Below are 22,753 nucleotides of genomic sequence, written 5' to 3' on the forward strand. Positions count from 1 at the left end.
GACATTGAGACTAAAAGGCTTTTGAGAAACTAGAAAAATTCCAAATTTGGTTTGAATAAAGAGAGTAAAAGTAAGGAATTTGGATTTCATTCAATTCCATTGATTCAAGCAATCGACGCATTATGCCCGTTTGATGACAGTTTATATTTCAATGCAAATTTCTTTTTTTTTTTTTATTTTTAAATCAAGTTTTAAATATAAAATGTTCGATCTTGATTTAACCGGGACATCAATGTGTTTACTATGTAAATGCATGGAATTGTTGCACGATCGGAATTCGAGAGTAAGAGTGTTAATTTAAAACCATAAACAAGTAGTGAAACAAAGAAAACCAAAAAAATCAAACATATGAATATATAGAAGGTAACACATGCACTTATACTTAAAAGGGAGATGCTAACAAACATTCTTGGAGCACTTATACGAGTAGGGGAAAAAATAAACTTTGTATTAAATTTTTTGCGTTTTTTAGACTTTTAGATCGCTAACTACCCACTTATATTTATTGTATATGATTCATTAACAAAAGTGACCCAAGAAAAATTGTTAGCATTCTCCATGTTTAAAATGCAAAAGGAAGGTAGAATTAAAATGGAAAAAATCGAGGGGATAGGAAAGTTTCAGTTGATATCGAACTTGTCGTTTGTTAATTCCCATAGATCCCACAGCTCCAAGCCAAAGTAGCTGAGCGTGTGAATGATCTCAAAAGGTGTCCTTAGTTACTGTTGTAGTAAAAATTTAACATAAAAACCAAAATAAAACCAAACCACATTTCTCTCTCTCTCTCATGACTCATCATCACCCCCTTAGCATCTGTCACATTTTGTTATCATTGAACAGATCAACACAATCACACACAGAATCTCTCTCTCACTCTCATTAGAAACCATCTTGAAACCGATTGATCAATGCTGCTGAATTAGGAGTATTTGTATCTAAACGATGCTGCTGTCCTCCTCCTCCACCTCCTGAATAGCTCCTTCCCCAATTCAATGTCCCTTCCATATCTTGATGATGATCCTTCCCACCACTACTTCCTGGAATAAAACCTTGTCTAACCGGTGCACCTATGCAAGTGTAACTTGACTCACCACCACCTGCACCTGCAACATAGTTCATGTTGTGATATTGCTGGTGGTGACTGCTACTCATCACGTGACCCACATGATATTCATTCATTGGATGCTGAGGAATCAAATGTGTTGGGAAAGACACTGGGCGTGTAGGTGAAGAGTACAGATATGGTTGAGATGGTTGTGGTGGTGGTGGTGGTGGTGGAATGTGGGTTGAAGATGAACCTGAGAAATATCTTGGAAATCTCATAGGAATTGTTTGATCTCCCATGTTATTTGCTGGAATATATCCTGCTGTTGGTATTGGTGGTGGACAACATCTGAAAAAGAAAATGGAACTATAAATAGAAAGTATACAAAGCAATGAGGCATCATGGACATAGAGAAAATCTTGTACGGACCCAATCACAAATAAATATCATTTAGGTACTCTCACATTAAATGAACAAAATTTAAGTAAAAGTATTTAGTCACATCAATTAGCACTATTCAATTTCATTCTCTTTTATATTTTTTTGGTTTTGTGTGTATGCTCAAATATATTTATTTGGGTTTGTATCCAAGCAAGAATACCTCCATGCACATATATGAAATATATGAATTGATTTAGGGCTCCATTAATCTATATCATGATGCCTAATACTATTGTTATGATTTTGCTTGAAAATTAAAAGTAATTTGTATAGTAAATAAAGGAAAGAAATTTGATAAGGTTGAAATTGAAGTGGCAAATATATTATCGCATGTTTGAAATCAAGATTAATTGTCCCTCATGTTGTAGTACGGTGGTTAGCACCGCTGCGACATGAGTGCAAGTGTCTGGGTTCGAACCCACAACATCTTATTCTATTCCAATTTATTTGTATGATAAAGGAGCTATATGTAATATGTAGATGAAATTAAAGGAGGGAGCAAAGCAAAGTATTAATTAAAGGAAAAAGTGGTGCATTGGATACATACCCTACAAGGTGAGAGGGAGCTGGTTGTGGTGCAAGGTTATGATCGTTACGGAAGACTAGCTGACGTGCATGGTTAAGCGTCTCAGTTTCCCTCTCTGCACCAAATTAAACCCAACACAAATATACACATCAAATCAAAGCCAACACAAGAGAAGAGACCTTTCAAATCAAAACCAAGAAAGAATTTTAGTACTTGTCAACTTTTGTGTTTGAAATGACATGTGACAACGTTTCATGGACAAATCATTAACAACTAGTTACTAGTATTAGTATCCCTTATTATTTTATTTTGGGGAAATATATATTTTAAATAAAGATTTGATTTAAAGGAAATTAATTTGAAAAAAATGAAAAGAGTAGCTAGCCTTGGCGGTGACGGTTCATGTGTCCCCCAAGAGCCTGAGATTTACAGAACTTGAGGGAACAGAATCTACATTCATAGACCTTCCCACACTCATCTTTTCCATCCTTCCCGCCGTTTTTCTTTTTCCTGCAACCTGCCAACAAATTAACAACAATATCCAATTTAAGCAACTTCGATGAGACCACTACTTTCCCTTAATCAACATTCCCAATTTCCCATATATCATCAAACATATATTTAATTACTCACTGCCCTTTTTATTTATTTTTCCAGTATGACACTACATTTGAAGTTTAAAGAAGCTAGCAAGGAAAAAGAAGAAGGAAAAAAATTTAATAAAAAATAAAGGGAGTTAAACAAATAATAATAATAAAATAAAAACATGTGATTATTGAGCACTGTTTAATGGTCAAAAGAATATACCACGGGGATGACAAAATATGACAGTGTTTAATTTTGTTTCCTGTGGAAACAAGTTTTATGTTGTTTTTATATATGTTTCAGTGTATATTTATACTGTATGATTTGATCACTAAATTAAGAAGAAGAAAAAAATGTAAAATAAATTACCGGGTAGATCAGTGTCTTCAAGGAGTTGTTTACCATGATCTCTAGAGTATTCATCAGGCAAATTGTTAAGATCTAATGGGTTTCCTTGCGGTCTCCTGAAAATGGAACAAATACATATAGTGAAGGAGAGAGAGAGAGAGAGGGAGAGAGAGAGAGAAAAGAGAGAGTTAATTAATGAGTTAGAGTTATAGAGAAGAAGATAAATATGAATGAGAAAGGTGTAGTAGTATAGTGGGGGAAGACCTACATGATTGTACCGACAGAGAGTGATATGAGAAAAACACCCTTTCTTTTAGAAGGGAAGATAAAACTAGAGGTTTCCACAAAATTTGTGAGACTTTCAGTTTGAGACTGCAATATAGAGGCTAGTTGAGTGATGGTAGAAGATAAAGAGCTTTGAAAGTTCTCTATCAGTTCTTCTGCCACCTCTCTCTCTCTCTCTCTTATATCTCCCCCCACACACACACACAAAATTGAATGTTCAATGGGACAGTGGCTTCTCGTGACTTTAAAAAGAGAGAGTGTGTGTGAAAGTAGTGAAGAGTTGCTAAAGCTAGCTTAATCAGATACTTGCTAATTCCTAGCTAGCTAACTTCATCTGGTTTGGTTGAGACTTAAGAAACCAAATGATCATAGTAAGGAATGGCAAAGAAATATCTTTTTTGGGAAAAGCTAATGAGTGCCCTCATGACATTGTTTCGTGACCTTAAATGGTAAGTTTATGTTATCAATGCTTTGAAAATTGGAGTTTTTTGCTTTTTTAAGGAGTAATTTCATCATTAAAAATCTTTTAAAAATGTTTTTAAGAGGCTTGTTAGCAATATTTTTTAAAAAAATAATATAAATCCAAAGTATCCCCGTCAGAAGTTAGAGATTAATCATTCAATCTACGAAGATTCTATGTGCGTATCAAATTCATGACCACATACTTAAATATGTCAAGTGTGTCACACATTATGCTTGTAAAGAACAAATATTATTTACTTTATTACTTACCCGTGGTAACTATGATATTCAGTAGACGCCCTAATATATCTCCAGAGTTTAAACCCTTTTGTGCCACTATGGATTCAATTCTTGAATTTTGTAAAAAAACTTTATTATTTAGAAATATGTTCTACTTAAGAAATATTTGATTTTTGTAAAGAAAAGTTATTAGTAAGAAATATTATTATTTGATTTTTGAAGACTCAAACACAGTAGCATTAAGGAGAATGTTAACATAAGGCACATGTTAAAAAATTTAATAAAGTAATATTGTCTTAAAAATTGTACATTCAATGTTTCAAAATTATAAAATGTTGGCTTAATGATGTGTTTCGTCCTTGCAATTAGGCATCATTTAAAAATTAGTCCCTGTAATCGCTAATCCTGGCAATTTACCCTTGCATTGTTTAATCATTTAAAATTTTGTCCTTTGACCAACTTAATCACTGCCACATCATCAAATTAGCAAAATGGCATGGGAATGGACAAAAATACCCTCGTCATCCATTCGTGAAATGACATTTTTACCCCTGTCTTCATCTTTTTCTCATAATAAAGACGAGGGTATTTTTGTCCATTCCCATGCCATTTTGCTAATTTGATGACTTGGCGGTGATTAAGTTGGTCAAAGGACGAAATTTTAAATGATTAAACAATGCAAGGGTAAATTGCCAGGATTAACGATTACAGAGACTAATTTTTAAATGACGCCTAATTGCAAGGACGAAACACATCATTAAGCCTAAAATGTTTATCTCAATGTGAAATTGTTTCTTTTGGAATTTTTAACATGTGCCCTAATGAGACACATGTTAATGAGACCCTTATGTTAATTATTAATAATATTAATAACTATATCCTACCTTGTACCACATCTGGATATAGTCGTTTTTTCCCTAGAAGGGCAAAAAAAATGTCTAAATTATATTAATATAAATAATGTCAATGAAATTATTAAAAAAATAAATTGATCATACGTACCTCAATTTAAAGAAAATATTTTGTAAAGAATAAAACGGAAATGAAATGAAATGTGTAGTACATGTATGTTTGGGGCATTAAAGGTGGGTTGCCCTAAGAATGAAAGATAGTAGCATTTATACTAAGAAAGAAAGGAAGACAAGACATAGGGTACGTAGAGACATTTAGCGTGGTTATTGTGCTAACAGAGGGGGGACATGTTTGAGAAACAGGTCATGTATGGTCCACAATAGCTCAATGCCTCCTTTCTGGGTGTAAAATTCTACCCAGGGGACTTAGACTTGCTTCATGGAAAGGTTGCTATCAGTATCTATCATTAGGGTTTTTGCAATCTAACTTGGGGCCGGATACACTTAACCCCACATTTGTTGTTTTATTCTTTCAAAACTTGCTATATCTCTTAGATTACATATACATAGTCCTTTTCATATATATGTAATTTGTTTGGATTTTCTTATTTTAACACATTCATCATTTTATTCTCTGTTTCCTAGCATTTGATTCTAGCTTCTCATACATATATATATGCATTCCTTGATAACAATGACATGGCTAAATATTATATTTTATTAAAAAAAAAAGAGGACAACTAGATGGTTACTATGTAACTAGATGGAACCAAATTTGTACGCAGTTAATTTCCTCTTGATTTGGAGCAGCATGCATTTGTGAATGGAAAAAACAAACAGGAGAGAGAGGTAGCTGAGTGGTTCCTTTTTACTTCCCCTACACATACACCTGAAATGGTTATAAAGAAGAAAAAAAGACATTACCTAATTAAGAGAGAGGTAGGCATTAAAATCAGGTGAATTCATGGACCACTCTACTCAAGCTGCCCTTGACTAGCTGGTTGGTACTATATATATGAAGGATTAGTGACATGTACGTAATATTAGATATTTTTTAAATCTGGACCAAAGTATCATGCAATGAACGGGCGCCCAACCATCTGAAATTTTATTGCTAGTGTGTACATATACTATGATGATTACTTTTTAGGTGGTCCATTCTTGATCTTAATTAATTAAGCAATAAATCCAACAAACAATTGTTCTATTGTTCTGAAGTCTAGCAACTAGGCAACTTGCAAACCACTAGAGAAAATTGTCTTCAGCTTTCTTCCTTTCAAGCAGTCAAGTTTTGAATTGAAAATTTATTTATTTTTATTTATAATAGCAAATAAAATATATTATTAAAAGATGAGTATAAAGAATACTCCAACTCAGGAACCACAAATAGTTATAAAACTAAGAAAAGTATACGAGCAAATGCCACCAAAAGACTATCTAACCATATAGAGGGAGAGTTTTACTATCCACTTGTAGAGGAGTGTGCTCCATTCGAATCTTAGGTTCGATTCTTCGCAAGATCAATTTCGGAAGGCAAGTTTAAACAAAACTTTTCTTTGGTTTTAAATGGACGTCCCACAAGTGGAACGGTGGGATTACACCCATCAAATTAGTCGGTTATTCGATCGGATACAATGTTTTGAAGAAGAAAAAAAATGTAATATAATCCATTTACTCAACATTTATAATCTTTTTTTAGAAAATAACTTCATTACATGACTTCCGGATCAACCACACTACAAAATGCCAAAATCAAAGGTAAACAATTTCCAAGTCGGGAGCCACTTCCAAAGGAACAAAAAACATAGAATAAACAAAACAATCCGAAGGTCATAGTCAGCTTCCACCAAAACCCATCAAATTAGCCGGTTATTGGATAAGATACAAAGTTTTGAAGAAAAAAAAGAACGTAATATGATCCATTTGTTCAACGTTTATAATCTTTTTCTAGAAAATCACTTCATTACATGACTTCCGCATCAAACACACTACAAAATGTCAAAATCAAAGGTAAACAATTTTCAAGTCGGGAGCCACCTCCAAAGGAACAAAAAATATAGAATAAACAAAACAATCTGAAGGTCATAGTCAGCTCCCACCAAAACCAGTTGAAGATCTTCTACCACACTTGAAGCAAGAAATTACAGATTACAAAAAGATGATACGATGAATGGACGAAAACATGACCTAAAATATCATTTAACCAAGACAATTTATCATCCTTAAGAGTTAGAGCGGTGCCACCAATTAAAATTAGGAAATCCCTCATCATTTCGTCTTTCCTTTATTTTCAAAAAAGGGCCTCCTCCATTTAAGCACCAAAGACATTACTATTAAGTTGTGAGAGACATTACATGAAAAGAGATTTCTCATCCCATCTTATGCTTTTAGTTAAATCAATGATTTTTCTATTACGAATATTTTTCCCTTAACTTGTTGCATGTTTATATATTATTATTACACCAATTTTCATTATCATTAATGTTATTATAAAAAGAGAATATGTGAAGTACAACTAGTCAAAGTTGGTAATGGGACGTGAGTTCAGCTCTTCTTTTCGGCGTGAGAACCTCTTCAAGACGGTTTATAAATATATTTTTGGAATCACTCTTTAAGTCTTGTAGTATTGTCTGATTTATGTGAGTTTCAACAATCCAAATCACATAATTATATTTGATTCAAAATGAAATAAAATTGAGAGTACTTTGTTATTTTCCTTATTTCAAGCTAGCTCCATCCTCCAAGATCTAGGTCAGTCATTTATTTATATTTATTATATACATTCATGACTCCCGTGGGGCCGCATACAACCATACTATTACTACTAGTTTTTTTTTTGACAAAACTATTGCTACTAGTTAGTAGTTACTATGTCATTCAAATTATCGGTCAAAGAGACAAGAAGATTTTTCTTTCATTTTTTTTTTTACAGAAAGTTTTGTAGTATGATTCAAAATTGGTGGTTGATTTGGCAAAATCGAGGCCCGCTTTTTGGCTCAGTTTTGAGACTTCTGTCTCGATAAAAATTGACGTTCGAAGTGATAAAATCGACGCCTGATTTCACTCTGAAGCAGAAAAAACATAAACGTATTTTGGACGTGGATTTGTTCCAAATTTTGTGGGATGCTTTTGCTATAAATATAGACCTTGTATCAGATGAAAAAAGTGTAGAGAGTGGAAAAACAAGGGTTTAGAAGCCAACAACAAAACTATGGTTTGTAGAGAATCCTCTTGGCAACAAACATTAGGGTTGGAATTGAATCACTATTGATTCACCTTGGAGAAACACTATTAGGAATGAGTCTCTTGGTCATGAGAAGAGATTCGAGACTTTGGATAAAATTAGGTTTGAAACTGATTCTTTTAACCCTTTGATATCTTTTTGAGTACCTATTTAAATGATCAAATGTAGTTATCATAGTACAAAAAATAAAAAAAAATTGTTTTGAACTATGATAACTACATTTGATCATTTGTAGAGAAAATAAAAGAAAATAGAAAATAGAAGATTTATTGTTTTTTTGCATAGAAAATAAAAAAAAATTACAATGATATTCTACTTTGCAAAAAAAAAAATTACGATGAACATTTACGTCTTTTATTGGTGTTTTTCAGCCAAACTTCAAGTGTCAAAAGCAATCTTCTTGGTTTAGCAGACTCTTGAGCACTCGGAGTTTCCACTTGAGCTTGAACACCTAGAAAGTTAAAAAGCCCATTTAGTAAAAGATGGAGCATTGGCTTAAGTCCTATACCCTTATATCTATACCTTCACCCCCTATAAATTATTAAAATATTTAATTTTGTCCCCTTTACCATTTAATATTTTACATCTTAATTTTTCACCTTGACTTTCAATGTTTTCCGGTCCAGCACAAGTTCAACCCTAAATTACGTTTCAGGTATGAATTTTCAACAAACTATAACCATTAGAGTATACTTCTATTAATTCCCTTAAAAAAAAGAGTATACTTCTATTAATGTGTTTTACTATAGTCATTTCAAATTGTCTTAGTGTTTGTTTTCACAGTAGGATAGTCTAGAATGTGCGTTTTGGCTGAAGCTTGAAAAGTTAGTTTCCCAATATCACGTTCAGGTGGCATTTAGGGTGGAAATGAGAAAGAGTTTCCTACTATAGGAAAGTTAATCTTGACAGTAGGATCAAATGAATAACATGATATTATGACTAGAATTTTAACCCGTGCGACGCACGGGTCTTGTCGACTATAATAGAGACTAATTAATAATCTTTAACTCGTAAGATTATGGGTCGATCAATAAACACAAATTAGATTATTAAAGATACAATATTACAATTAAATTTGTTTTACTATGTCCTTCAATGACACTTGAATCTTATTAAATTTTACATTTTAGTTTTGAAAAACTAATCAATTAAAGATTGTTGTTTTATTTTATCACAATATGTTATTGGGGCATTATCTTCTCATTTTTTTTTTAAATTATAAAGAAAAAAGATAAAAAGAATACAATATTATATTGTTGTATGGGTCAATTTTATTTATTACCTTTTTAGTTAAACATCAAAAATTGACTTGTAATAATTGTTTTAAATTTTCACTTACATGAAATACAAAGTCACTTCAATTAATAGAATTTCTAAATTACACGTACAACTCTAAAAAGAATAATTACACTTTGATATTTATTAAAAATAATAATATATTTTTCCAATTAAATACATATCATATATGCATATATCATAGAATTTAATAACATAAGAGATCTTATACAATGTATTAATTATTTTGAAGATGTGTGCTTGGTTGAAGAGTTATGTATTTTCCAAGGGGTATAGCAATAGATGTAATTTAATGCAATTCATGGTTTCTAACAAAAAATTTTGAATTTCAAATTGAAAAAGTGTTGGAAGGAAATATATAATTAGGGTTAGCACTTAGCAATTAATGCGGATCATTTGTAGGGAATTTTCTAGGTTTAGTTGTTGCAAACCTAATAAGATTAAAGAGTAAGGGATACTCTTTAAACACTAGATTTTTTTTCAACAGTGTCTTCCACCCCATTCTCTCCACTCCATGCCCCACTCACCTAACATCAACAACTTCAGCCTCCCTTTCCCAACTCTTCTTCTTCTTCCCCGTCTCAGTTCTTTCCTTTCTTTCATATTATGCCAAAATTTCTGACAGAAGAAAAGAATGGTTTTCAACTTAAAAATTAACAAAGCACAAATTTTAAGAGATAATTGAACAGGAAGCAATCTTAATGAAATTGAACAAGTAAGAGTCTAATTACATAAATAACAAGAACCATAGCTGAAGCTTAAAGAATTGTAGAAATTCGAAACAGTCAAATTTTGGTCATGGTAATTTCCATTTCCCCCATTTCTTAATTTGGCTTCGTCGTTGTTTTAATTGGGTTTTATATTATTGAAAATCAAAATCTTATTTTGTAGCTAAATCCTGGGTTATAGATATGAAGATGTGTGTAAAATTAGCTTTGGTGGAATTTTACACACCCTCGCCGTCGTATATAAAATTCTAGATCTAAGAAAAAAATCAGTGTAAAAAGAGAAAGAAAAAATATGGTCTAGAGAGTCTATGATAAAATCAATACTCCTCGTTAATCTAATTGTCAGAAAAAACTTTTCCATAGTAGAAAACTCTTTTCCATTCCCACCCTAAATGCCACATCACGTTCAAATTGGCATTGGGACGCGAAATCAGTAAATTCAACGTGGAACCAAACAATGTGTTAAGTTTGTTCAAACCTTTGAGGATTTACACAGTAACTATTGGACTAAAATAGAAGTTTAAATAATTGTTTCTTTCAACAAAGAGTAACCCTGAACAAGAGAGGATAAACAATTTTACCTCAGAAATACAAAGATCTTAGCTTTTAAAAGAAATAATAACAACACTTTGACTCTTTGAGGCTTGCTTAAATTAACACTTTCATAACATATATTCATAATTTTTTTGTTTGGTTGGTTCACAACCCTAATTCCCTATGTAAGGATTTGAAATTCACATATGTCTTTTGTACGAATTTTGATCAAAGTCAAAATTGAGAGCTGAAGATTTTGGCGTTGTAAAACCTCATACCATAATTTTATCTAATCAATTGTCTTTAATGTGCTCCTTGTGAAAACAAACGATCTTGAAGTAGACAAAGTGTGAAACTAGATGATGTATTCTTGAAGTACCAAAAGCACCTAGAGATACAGATGATGTGCTTGTCGAAGGGGTATTCTATTTTCAAATGAGTAAACCGTGAAATTGGTCATGTTTTTGTAAGCCATTTTTAAATTAGTCCCGGACTCTTTTAATATTTCAAATTAGTCCATGTGTTTATCAAAATCTTCTTGATTAGGTCTATGTTTTCATGTTTTTGTTACATGTTGAAAGACCTAATTGAGAAATTTTTGACAAAGATATGGACCAATTTGATGATTTACTCTAATAAGTAGAAGTGAGACATGATGTAGAATTCTACTGAATAATAATAGGAAAAATTATACTTATCATCTCTTAACTTATTTTCAGATAACGATTTTGTTCTATATCTTTTTTCACATCATTTTTATCATTTTGGTTCGTTTGTATATAAATTTTGAAACATTAAATCTAAAATTCATATGAAATATGAGCAAAAGACCATAGATTTGAATGCTAAGAATTCATATTGAAATAAAATCATAGATTAAAATTGACCAAAATAATATGAAAAAAGATAAAAGAGGAAATCAAGTGTTTAGTGACAAAAATAATACGAGAACCAAGTGCATCTAAAAACTAATATAAAGACAGAGCAATTCTTGTATAGTCAAATGACCAAATGTTTAGTGTTAAGACACACACAAAATAGCCATTTTTCTAATAATTATAATAAATAATAATCTTATATTTTGAAGATACGTGTCTCTTTGTGTGTGAGCGCTTGCGTACTACAAGTTTGATCCCTTTGATTATGTGACATTAGCTAGCATAAAGACATCAGCATGAGACCTACTTTTCCAATTTTGAAGCATATTAAAACAAAGGAAAATGTTTAATGTAAACTTTATACGAATGTATACACTTTAAAATGAAAAAAAGAAAAGAGTAATGTAATAAATATGATAGATTGATAATTGATAGGAAGAAAAATGTAAAAATAAGATAGGGTATTGAATGAGTGTATGAAAAAGTAAAGTCTTCAAATATCATGGTCCAAAAACAAAATCTCTATGCAAATGGAAACTGCCACTGAAAAATCAAAACAACTATACAGCTACAATTTGATCACGTTAGAAGCAACTCATCCCCCCATGATTTCAATTACTCTTTGTGGCAAGCACAGTACGTATAGTTCAGAGATGAATGAATGATTAACTATAGCTAGCTAGTAACATCCATTTTTGGGTTCTGCGTATGTAAGACCAGTCACCATAATTTGACACTTATTCAAGTTTAAGCTAGCTATTGTGTCTTTTGATGGAAATTGAATGCTAATTAAGGGATGAAGACAATTCTCTGATTCGTCTACTCATTAGTACGAATATACAGTAAGTTAGTGATGTAACCTTCATTGCTTTGCTTGGAAGTCATGAACTTTTTGTTTGTTGACTTGTTCCTACAAAGATCCACTTCCCCCATGTGTCTCAAATCGTCACAGGATTCAACTTAGTTAGAATGGTCACAAATAAAATTAATTTGCAATTCACATGTTTAATACTCATTTGGTCAAAAATTAGTTCATAATTGACGAGCAAGCTTAGCATAAAGAAGAATAAGAAGAAATGAAAAAGATTTAACGATGGTGTGACTCATTTGATGGGGGTTGAGATTTTCTTCACCAAATATATAACTTTGTCATTAAGTTTTTTAATAGTCCAAATTAAAAAAAATTAAAAATTGTCTCAAACTCCATTTAATCAAATGAAGTTATACATTTATTTTGAAAAATAAAGATAATCCCAACACTTTTCTAAATTTGACTTGTGTGGTGTAACCAAAAAAAAATTGACTTGTGTGGTATCTCTTTTCTATTTTTCGATTGGATTTTAAGAGATTATGCTTTTGTGGAAAAAAGTCTAGATGCTTTTCAGAGCCGGCCCTAGACATAGGTCAAGGGTACAACGGCCTAGGACCCAACCCAGCAAAGGGTTCAATTTTTTTTTTAGGGAGGGGGTATATGTAGTAAATCTTCATTTCATGGGGTGTATATAGTAATACGTTTAAAAAGGCTCCAACAAACTTAAGCTTATCAGCTCTCCAAAACATGTAACAGAGATAAAGATAAAGTACCAAAACAATCTTTTTTTTTTTACTTAAGGGACCAAAGTGATACCAAATAATAACTTAAGGGATGAAAAGAGCAATTAAGCCTGTTGTTTTTTGTAATAGCAGTGTATTTCTTAATAACAATCGACAAAAAAATATTTTGAAAAATAGACGGATCAGCCCGCCAGTTCGCCTTTAGGCGGGGCGGGCTGTGAGTTTGAGCCCACCCCCTTAAGTTGGCCCGCCCCGTCCCACCCCACCCTGTTTTTGGTGAACTAATAGCGGGCTAGGCCTAAAAGGGGCGGGCTGGCCCGTATTGCCATCCCTAGTTCCAACTGAATAACACAAGATAAGGATATTCTCAATGGAACCGCATTGTATGACTACGTATTCTTTTTCTTTGTTGAATCAAAAGACCAACATTTAAATCGTAAATAAACTATAGGCTGAATTACATATATGGTATCTTACACATTTTAGGTTTCATGTTGTTTCCCTACTACACTTAAAAAGTTTTAAGATTGTCCTTTAAATTGTAATATCAACATAAGATAGTCATATCCTTCAAATTTGAAACTAACTCTATCTAATGTGTTCACGTAGCACCTTATCCCCATGTGTGTCGTTGTTAGCCACATGAACAACTTTTAATGGGAATACGACTATAATTAGAACTAATTTAATGAAATGTTAGTAATGTAAGAGTCGACTTAAGATCTATTAATAGCGGTGAACACAATATTTTTTTTCCGGATGGTGAGGATTGTTAGAATGCGTCTTGTGACTGAAATGTCAAAATCTCAAGAGTCACAGTCATTAATTTGAAATAGTCATAATAGATGTTGAGGTTATCACATTTTTTTTTTTTTTTGGTTTTAGTGTTCTTATACTAAATTAAAAGTGTTTCTCGGTACATCTAACTTTGGATTTTGATTTTTTTTTTTTTGTCCAGGAAAACCGGATTAATGCAATACCCAAAAAGAGGTTCATATACATGTTTGTAAAATAATTAAGAGAATGTGTTGTTTGTATTATCAATTTGTTCCATGTAGTCAAGAACACTTGAGAATATCATACTATTAAAGACAATTTCAAGATAGATGAAGCGTATGACACTAATTTACAAGGGTTAGCAATAATGATTTACCATGAAATTTGTATCATTTCAATCCACAGGTTAGTATCTTCCAAGATGATTTTGACATAAATTTGTTGGTTGGAAAATTTGTTTATAAACAATTTCATCGTAATAATATAAACTATCACACTATGATGCTATTGTTTATTTTACTCATACATTATTCTTCCATTTTTAATTGTGAGCAAGCATGTCAAATATATATATATATATATATATATATATATATATATATATATATATATATATATATATATATATATATATATTAAATAAACATATTTTAACAGGGCCCACTTCAATTTATATTAATCAAACTAGAGATTTTCTATTGCACTGAAATATTAAAAAGGATAATTTTTGACAAAAAAGATTAAAAAAATGCCATAAAAATAATAAAATAGGGCCCGCTTCAATAAAGGTCAGCATGTAACACTCCTATTTCTATTAAAGCAATTAAACATGCGAATAATACATTTATTCAAGAAATAGAGGTTACGCCGTCATAATTAAAATTCAAAACCATAAACATGTATATAAACTTCAACAGTCGCAGCAGAATATAAACCAGAGTAATCAAAATATACATGTCATGAATCACCAAGGGTAAAAGATAATCTAGACCGACACAACGAAACCTAGATCAGAACCGACTAAACTCTAAACACCGATATCGGAGAAAGCTCCCGATATCCACCAAGCACAAAAACTCACCGAGCAACTAACCCTGCACAATGTTTACCCATCCATACACATGTGTCATGAACAAATATCAATTTCCAATTATTCATACACAATCACCAATCACATATATCAATAAGACTCATGTCATGATATGCACCTATCGACACATATATGCATGTGGTACCAAATCACCTCAAGGTCGTCACCCATATCCAGACCACCAAGGGTCTCTCTCTGCAAGGCTGAAGCCCATAATCTAGATCACTATGGATCTCTGCAAGACCGAAGTCCACAAACTAGATCACTAATGATCTCTGCCAGGCCGGAGCCCAATAATGAATAAAACATCATATAAAATCTCAACACTACTATGATGCATGGACATGTACAAGGACTCGATAATGCGACAACAATCCACAATTTCCACCTCAATATATAGGACAACACCCAATTATATTGATTATCTCCACAACATTTGCATTATCAAGAAAACATGTCCATATACAAATAAATCATAGTATTCATCATCACACATTATCATGATTATCAATAATCAACAATGTCATTCAACATCAACTATTACATATAGTTTCACCATTCAAGCATTCCTTACATTCTAAGTAAGATAGCATACACATTTCATGATAAACATCATATCAAATACAATCATCATTCATACAACTTCACTTAGTCATATAAGAATAATCATAACCATTCACAAGGTAATTGACTCAAGAAAACATTTTGCACCAAAAACCGTATCAAGTGGCAAACGACCAACATTGACAATCCCAAGATAAAACGACGTAGACAAGTTGAAAACCTTCAAACAATCTTAATCGAAAATGTATTCATGAAGTTAAGTCGCCTCCGGATCATTACACATTAACCCAAGAACAACTTAAATTCGTATGAAAAACCCATTTCACAACCTTCCACAATTCCACCCGAAATATCACTTTTTACATGATTAAGATGTTTGACACTCTTATAAGTTTCACCTAAAGTCTATATGAGCTGTAGGTTTAACTTATAAGTCCCAATGTTTGCAAAAGTTTGTTTCCGACAAAAGTCTAAGTTCCAAAATTCTCAAGTTAAGACTCAAATGAAGAATTTCAAGTTTAGGCAAGCTAATCATTGTTCCAGTAGGTTTTAGGGGATTAACAGTAGTTAAACATGTTTAAAGAATCATTTTACAAAGCTCGGATTGGCCCCCAAGGACCCGGAACAAAGATCAAAGTGGCTGAAAACTAGACCTGTTCGCTTAAGCGAACGAGTTACAGTGGCAAACCACATTGCACGCTTTATGGTCGCTAACTGGTCGCTCACCAGTTCGCTTAAGCGACCAAATGTTCGCTTAAGCGAACGAGTTCCAGTAGCAACCAGAAAACTTCGCTTACCAGCACGCTAACTGGTCGCATAAGCGACCTAACCCAGAAAAATCAGTATGAATGCTCGCTTACAGGTCGCTTAAGCGAACCTCTAAGTGAACGTTCATAGTTTTGCAAAAAATGTTACGGGTTTGGACCCCTTTTAACCCAAAACCCCCAATTTTGATCCCTCATTGCCCAATTGTGTTTCCAGAACATGTTTATAGGTCAATATGACTAAAAAGACTCACAAAGACTCGATCAAACTTGAAAACACTTGATAATTAGATTAATTCACAAATTTCACCAAAACACCAACAACATCTCATTCCTCAACAACAACCATGAATCATGCAAACCGAAGCAATGAATTATCATCAACAACATGACTTAACAACAACAACATCAATTGATCATGAAACGTATCACAATTCATCAACAACAATGTATAATTCACCAATTGAGCATATTTTCAACACATACCCATTTTTTATAATTTGAACATGTAATTCAACTAACAACAATTCAATTATTCATAACTTCATACATCTAAACATGGCATCATAATTAGAGCACGAATTTCATGATTTTTGAACAATTAATCAATTCATCCAATTAAGCACTTTTCATGCAAATAATTGAAAATTACAATAAGTGATTACGATGAATTCTAACCCCCTTACCTTAGTAGGTTAATCTCTCTACCTTAGACTTCAATTTTGCTTCTAGCTCTTCTCCCAACTCTTGATTCTTCAAGTCATCTTCTCTCTAACCCTTCTTTCCTCTTGCTTCCACTTTCTCTCTCTATTCTCTCAAAATATCTTAGTGTAATGAAAGTGTGAGGAAATTTCTCATAAGTGTAGGTTTTTATACCAAGTCCCCTTAATGGGCCTAACTCTCCACTTAGTGGACTTAACCCATTTCTATTCACATATCAAATGTTTCTACACTCTAACCGGTAATTCACTAATAACGGTAAAATATCACCAACGGTCACTAAATGGTAAAATATCAATTATTACTCTAGTAACCCGGTAAAACTAATGGTTCACACTAAACACTAAAAGTAATTATCACCAAAACTTATAATTTTACTCGTTCTCACAAAATGACCAAAATACCCCTAAGTCCAAAATGACTAAAATACCCTTATAACACGGAAACCCATGCAATGCACCTAATAATGAATAATCACACACAAACACATATAAACACATAATAAAAGTAATTAAAATAAATCTAGCGAAAAATCGGGTTGTTACACAACACACTTGGTATAGGGAGTTAACTTACCCGCGAGGTCGTGTGTTTAACTTATGTTGTTAGTGTGATGATCTTTTTGATAGGTGATATGTAAGGACCTCTACTAACGTTTAGTGAGCCTTGAGGCCTACTCTAACCATGGTAAGTCTTCGAACTCTAAAACCCAAAATGTTAAAATAATTTAAATGAAGAGAAACAATGGAATATTTTTTTTTTTTAACAATCAAAAATGGAATTTATATTAACCACCAAAAGCAACTTCTCTAGCACAAGGTGTGCTAAAAGAGCTACTTTACAAACACAGAGTCATACAAACAACCATAAGAAACCATTACGCGATGCCCAAGCATTGGAAGGGACTTGAGCACCACCTATCTGAACCAAACCTAAAAACAACATTTTTGGCTTTCAACCAGGCTAAAGACATATATTTAACTTTATCTAACAAGTTGGGAATAGAAGTTACAACATTATTAAAAAGTCTGTTATTACGTTCGTTCCATAAAACTCAAACACACAAGAGCCAAATAAGCTGAAGAAAATCTCTAGTAGCTTTGCCTCCACATTCACTTCAAAGATATGTATATTCCCATTATATATAAGATATGCATACATTTTGACATGTATTTTACTTTATTTTTTAACAAATATTATAAATTTAAATTAAAATGTAAATTAAAATATACTAAAAAAAGGTCAGCATTAATTTTCCCGTGCATGGCACGGGTTTCAAAATAGTTAAAACTAATAGGACTAACGCAATTTTTTTTCTTCTAAAATTCCATAGAGAAGCAACTTAAACCGTACAATAAATAAATGTAAGAGATTAAACATACAATATAACTTGACATTTAATATATCATGACATTTAATATATCATGATTATAGTTTCATCTTTAAGATGAATAAAGTGTTAAATTAGGGTTCGAGCCTCGACCTTTATATAATGCAAGTATATACATATCAACTGAGTGATGTTCACAATGACACATTTCTTATTTATTTCAATAAATATATATTTTATACATGTTCGATTGTAAAAAATTAGATTCATAACATGGTCGAATTTCTTTTGCTAAAGTTGAATAAAATAAATGAATTGCACAACTCGCGAATCGTTTGCTTTTTGTCTAGGTCATAGCCTCCAGAGCAATTTCCATACGGAAACAAAAAAGACTCCATGCTAATAAATGTGTGAGGTCCTTTTCTTTTTCATTATTCTAGTAAGAGTGCCTCTAAAAGTTTTTAAAATTCAAGATATACACAAAATATTTTCTAAAAGAAAAACAAATTGTCATATACGGGTGATCATTAGTATCTTTTAGGGTGTTTTTTTTTAATATGAACTTAAAAAAAATGTCCAAAGGTGAGCGGTCAATTTTTTATATATATTTCTTTTTTAAAAAACGATTGATCAAAGGATTTTTTTTTTTAATAATTAACGTACAATCATTTTACAACTGTTTTGAGGAATTTGAAATTTTCACTTGAAGGCTATAAAGTTAATTTCCTACCAAAGCTAAGTCATTTTCTATGTTAGAAGGGTGAATTTTTATTTTTTAATTAAAAAAAAAAGTAAAAACAAAAAGTGTAGGTTTTGTTAAAAATAGTGAACTTTCACCTTTAAACTATTATTTTAAGGTTCATACTGGAAAAGGACATTTTCACTACTACAATTTTGGTTTATAATGTCACCAATTTTAAGGACACGTATTTATATAATTTATACACACAAACTATAAAATGATGTACATATTTCTTTTAAAAAATGAAGATGTCGTTAAAAAGTGCAATATAATTGCAAATCAAATATTCAAATGAGAAAGAGTAAAAGGGGGTACTCCGACCAGATTACCATACATCAAAATCCACAAAGAACTCAAACCTACTGCGGATGGAGAAGCCAACATGAAAGGGAAAACAAAAATGCCAAGAAAAGATACAAGAAGAAAAAAGATGAAGAAGATCGAGTATGTGAAAAAATAAAAATAAAAAGACCAAAGTCGTATTAGGGTTTTTTAACAGATGGTTAATCAAGAGTTGACGTGGGGTTAGACGACCACCTCTAGTTCATTTTTTTTTTTGTTGAAGAAGCTAAATTAACCCCCTCATATTGGCATCAGGAGGAAGTTCTCAAGCCAATATCACTAGGCCGACCCAAATTAATAAAAAATATTACAACCATTTGAAGATATGTGGAGTCAATCAACTCAACTCTAGTCGAGGCAAAACCTTTTGGATAGCAGTTGTTGGATCCCAACCTCATGTTAGCTCACGAGAGTGTGACAAAGATGACAACATACATTGATCCATTTTTAGAAATAACCATGATCATGCTGTCTTTCTACGAGCCAACATGTTTTAAATATGTTGAGATAGAAATGAAGGTGTTTTAGCAATGGCATAAAAGGTTATAGGGGGCATCAAAGTTTTATAACTCGAGAGTTTACCTCAATTTGTTTTGCTCAGGTAAACTCGACTCGAGAACTCGTACGAGTTTACCTAAAATTAAAATTAAATAAAGTTTATTATTTACATGACATATGTAAACTAATATAGTATTGTAAATAGTCGAATAGTACAAAATATGACTAAATTATAAAGGTTTTCAACCACCATAATAAAGCACTATAGGGTTTGTTTAGATTAGCTTATTTTAGAGCTTATGCAAAACAACTTATGCAAATAAATATTCCTTTATTTATTATTTATAAGCTTGTTAATGTAGTTTATGAAAAAACAGCTTACGAAGATACAATTTTCGTTAGTGAGAAACTTATAACTTATGAATTAAGATACAAACTTATCTATATGCATAAGCTCAAAATAAGCTCAATCCAAACGGGACATATGTTCAACTAAACATCAAAATACAAAATAAACTTACAAAATCATAAGTCTCTTAAGTGTTAACCATCCAAAAAGGCAAGTTTCACAAGTTCCTAAAGTTAATAAAACTATATAAAAAAAAAAATTGACTTAAATTCCGATTTTACTCGAGTTTACCCGAGTTTGACCGAGTTAACTCGAGTCAAACTCGTCAACACATTTCGATTTTACCAGAAAACGAGTTTACCTCCGAGTTGACACGATTTTGGTACCTAAAAACGTAAACTCGGTAAACTCAGTAAGTTAACATTCGATTTGTGGAACATTCGGGGCATAGTTAGGAAGTCAAGAAAAAATTGAACGTTCGATTATATCCCCGATAATGATGATCTTATACAAAAATATAAGAAGGGAAAATGGCTAAAGATCACTATGGAGGGTGGTATGGCGTTTTGAGGATTAATTTTATACTGCTCCAATTTTTAAAGATACTCAGTCAAGTTTGATAAATGATTTTTCTGCTCATAATTCTACAAATCATATTCTTTGGAGTTATTTGTCCTTAAATAGAGCTTATTAACATCTTGAAGACAATCCCTTAATTATAAGTATAGAGACGTCAATTTCATTCTCAATTATAAAAAACAATTATGAAAATATTTAATGTACACACAAAAAATGAACGAATATTAATTTATGGGTGGGGATCAACTTCTTTTAAAAAGTTAAATTAGTCTACCAAAGTTGACGTTGAAAAGAATCAAACTTAAAACTTTAAGAGGAATGCACTTCAAAGTTTCAAGTCAATACCACTAAACCATCTCAAGTGAGTTTGAATCAACTTACTTTCTAGGAGCAACTCTTGTTAGAGTTTACTCCACTTGATATAACTCAATATACATCACATTTCATTAATCCAGCCGTAACTATTTTTATATTATTGTAGGATCATGCCTACCAACAATTATAACCATTATAGTCAATATTTTACTTGTATTTTTAAAAGTATATTATGTTTTTTTTGACAAAAAAAAAGTATATTATGTTTTTTTTTTTTCTTTTGAGAGGAAAAGTATATTATGTCGAATAGAGTTTATTTAAAGTATAAAATAAAATTGAAAGAATTTTAGAAAAAATAATGAGACTAACATATTTGATATACTCATTAAGAACTTTGACAAAAATGTATATGATGAGTTATTAAGTGGAATAACATTGACAAGAATAAAAAATAAAAAATAAAAAACAGTGGAATAACATTGACAAGAGTTACTCCTATGATATACAAAAATGTAGGTTAAATTGTTTGGTTTTTCCTTCACATTAATTGTCGATCTACATATGAATATCAATGCAATATCGCTATTTGAATATTTTGGGTACTAATTGAAAGGAAGAAGCCAAGATGATGAAGACAATTTGGTATATTGGTTGTACGTTGGATTGCTATAGAGTTCTGAACACGGAAGAGATGTTAATTGGAAATACTGCTTAAAATTGTGATGGACCACCTCAAAAAGTAATCGATCACATATAAACAAGTTTTCAGGTAATTGGGGTGCGGTCTCATTGCATGATTTTTCTGTCCAGGTTAATTTTGAAAACATCAAATGTGTCTCAAATCCTTCGTATAGCTAGCTATAGTCAAGATCAAGACCAGCTGCAGTCAAGTGGTCCATGAAATATCACCTGATTTTAATGCATATAGCTTGCTTTCTTATATTAGACAGTGTGTCTTCTTTTTCTTTCATTATTAATCATTTTCGGGCGTGGGTAAGATTGTGGACAATAGGATTCTAACTATTATTTTTTATTGCCATTTGCAAATCATATATATATATATATAGGGTTTTGATAGAAGACACCTTGAGGTGTGGATTGTTAAAAGATACCTTTATGGGCGGCTTCTAACAAAACCTATATATATAAATAAGGGAGAACAATGGGTATCTTTACCCATTACAATTAAATCAAGAGCTAATATAGAAAGAGCCGTCTCAAAAAATGCAAGGCCAAACAAAAATTCAACCAAACAAACCTAAAAAAAATAATAACAAGCACAATCTTTAAAAAAAAAAAAAAACAGAGAGAAGGACCTATGCACCTATGCTAAAGAAAAACAAAAATCGAACAAAAATAAAATGAAAAGCATAAGTTCGATAAAACCAACAAATTCCAAAAGAGAATGACCGGCTCGAACGCTATCTATTCAAGCATAAGGAATGCAAGAGGGTCTAGAAAACATCCCTAAGAACCATTACTAAGAAGGTAATTTAATTCTATCGAGATCCACGACTTCTATTAAAGAATGTTCCATAAATTTTTACATTATTACATCATACGTTTTTTAAAGGTCAAATACATCTAAAGATCTTTTAAGTATTTCGTTTTTCTCAAAATCGTCCTTTAAGTTTCAAAAGTCCCAAACAAGTCATTAAAGTTTCAA

The 22,753-nt window shown here is 31.8% G+C and overlaps 1 protein-coding gene across 1 annotated transcript; it reads right to left on the reverse strand.

Annotated features, from left to right (window-relative positions):
• Window positions 1-624: 624 nt before the first annotated feature.
• LOC25485488 (zinc finger protein JAGGED) lies at window positions 625-3,454 on the reverse strand. Its single transcript, XM_039830028.1, has 5 exons — window positions 3,214-3,454; window positions 2,967-3,061; window positions 2,398-2,529; window positions 2,034-2,127; window positions 625-1,393 (listed from the first exon to the last, which is right to left on the reverse strand). Coding segments are annotated over exons 1-5 (837 nt in total). The 5' UTR covers window positions 3,216-3,454; the 3' UTR covers window positions 625-879.
• Between the last annotated feature and the right edge of the window lie 19,299 nt (window positions 3,455-22,753).

The sequence above is a fragment of the Medicago truncatula genome, chromosome 1, assembly GCF_003473485.1.
Source record: "Medicago truncatula cultivar Jemalong A17 chromosome 1, MtrunA17r5.0-ANR, whole genome shotgun sequence".
In the NCBI taxonomy this organism is placed as follows: Eukaryota; Viridiplantae; Streptophyta; class Magnoliopsida; order Fabales; family Fabaceae; genus Medicago; species Medicago truncatula.

What these genes read in the sequence shown, in the direction of transcription:
- LOC25485488 (XM_039830028.1), bottom strand. An exon ending in CATGAACCGTCACCGCCAAG is followed by an intron (nt 2,128 to 2,397) that starts GCTAGCTACTCT and finishes AATTTGGTGCAG; the next exon opens with AGAGGGAAACTGAGACGCTT. An exon ending in GCTCCCTCTCACCTTGTAGG is followed by an intron (nt 1,394 to 2,033) that starts GTATGTATCCAA and finishes TTTCTTTTTCAG; the next exon opens with ATGTTGTCCACCACCAATAC.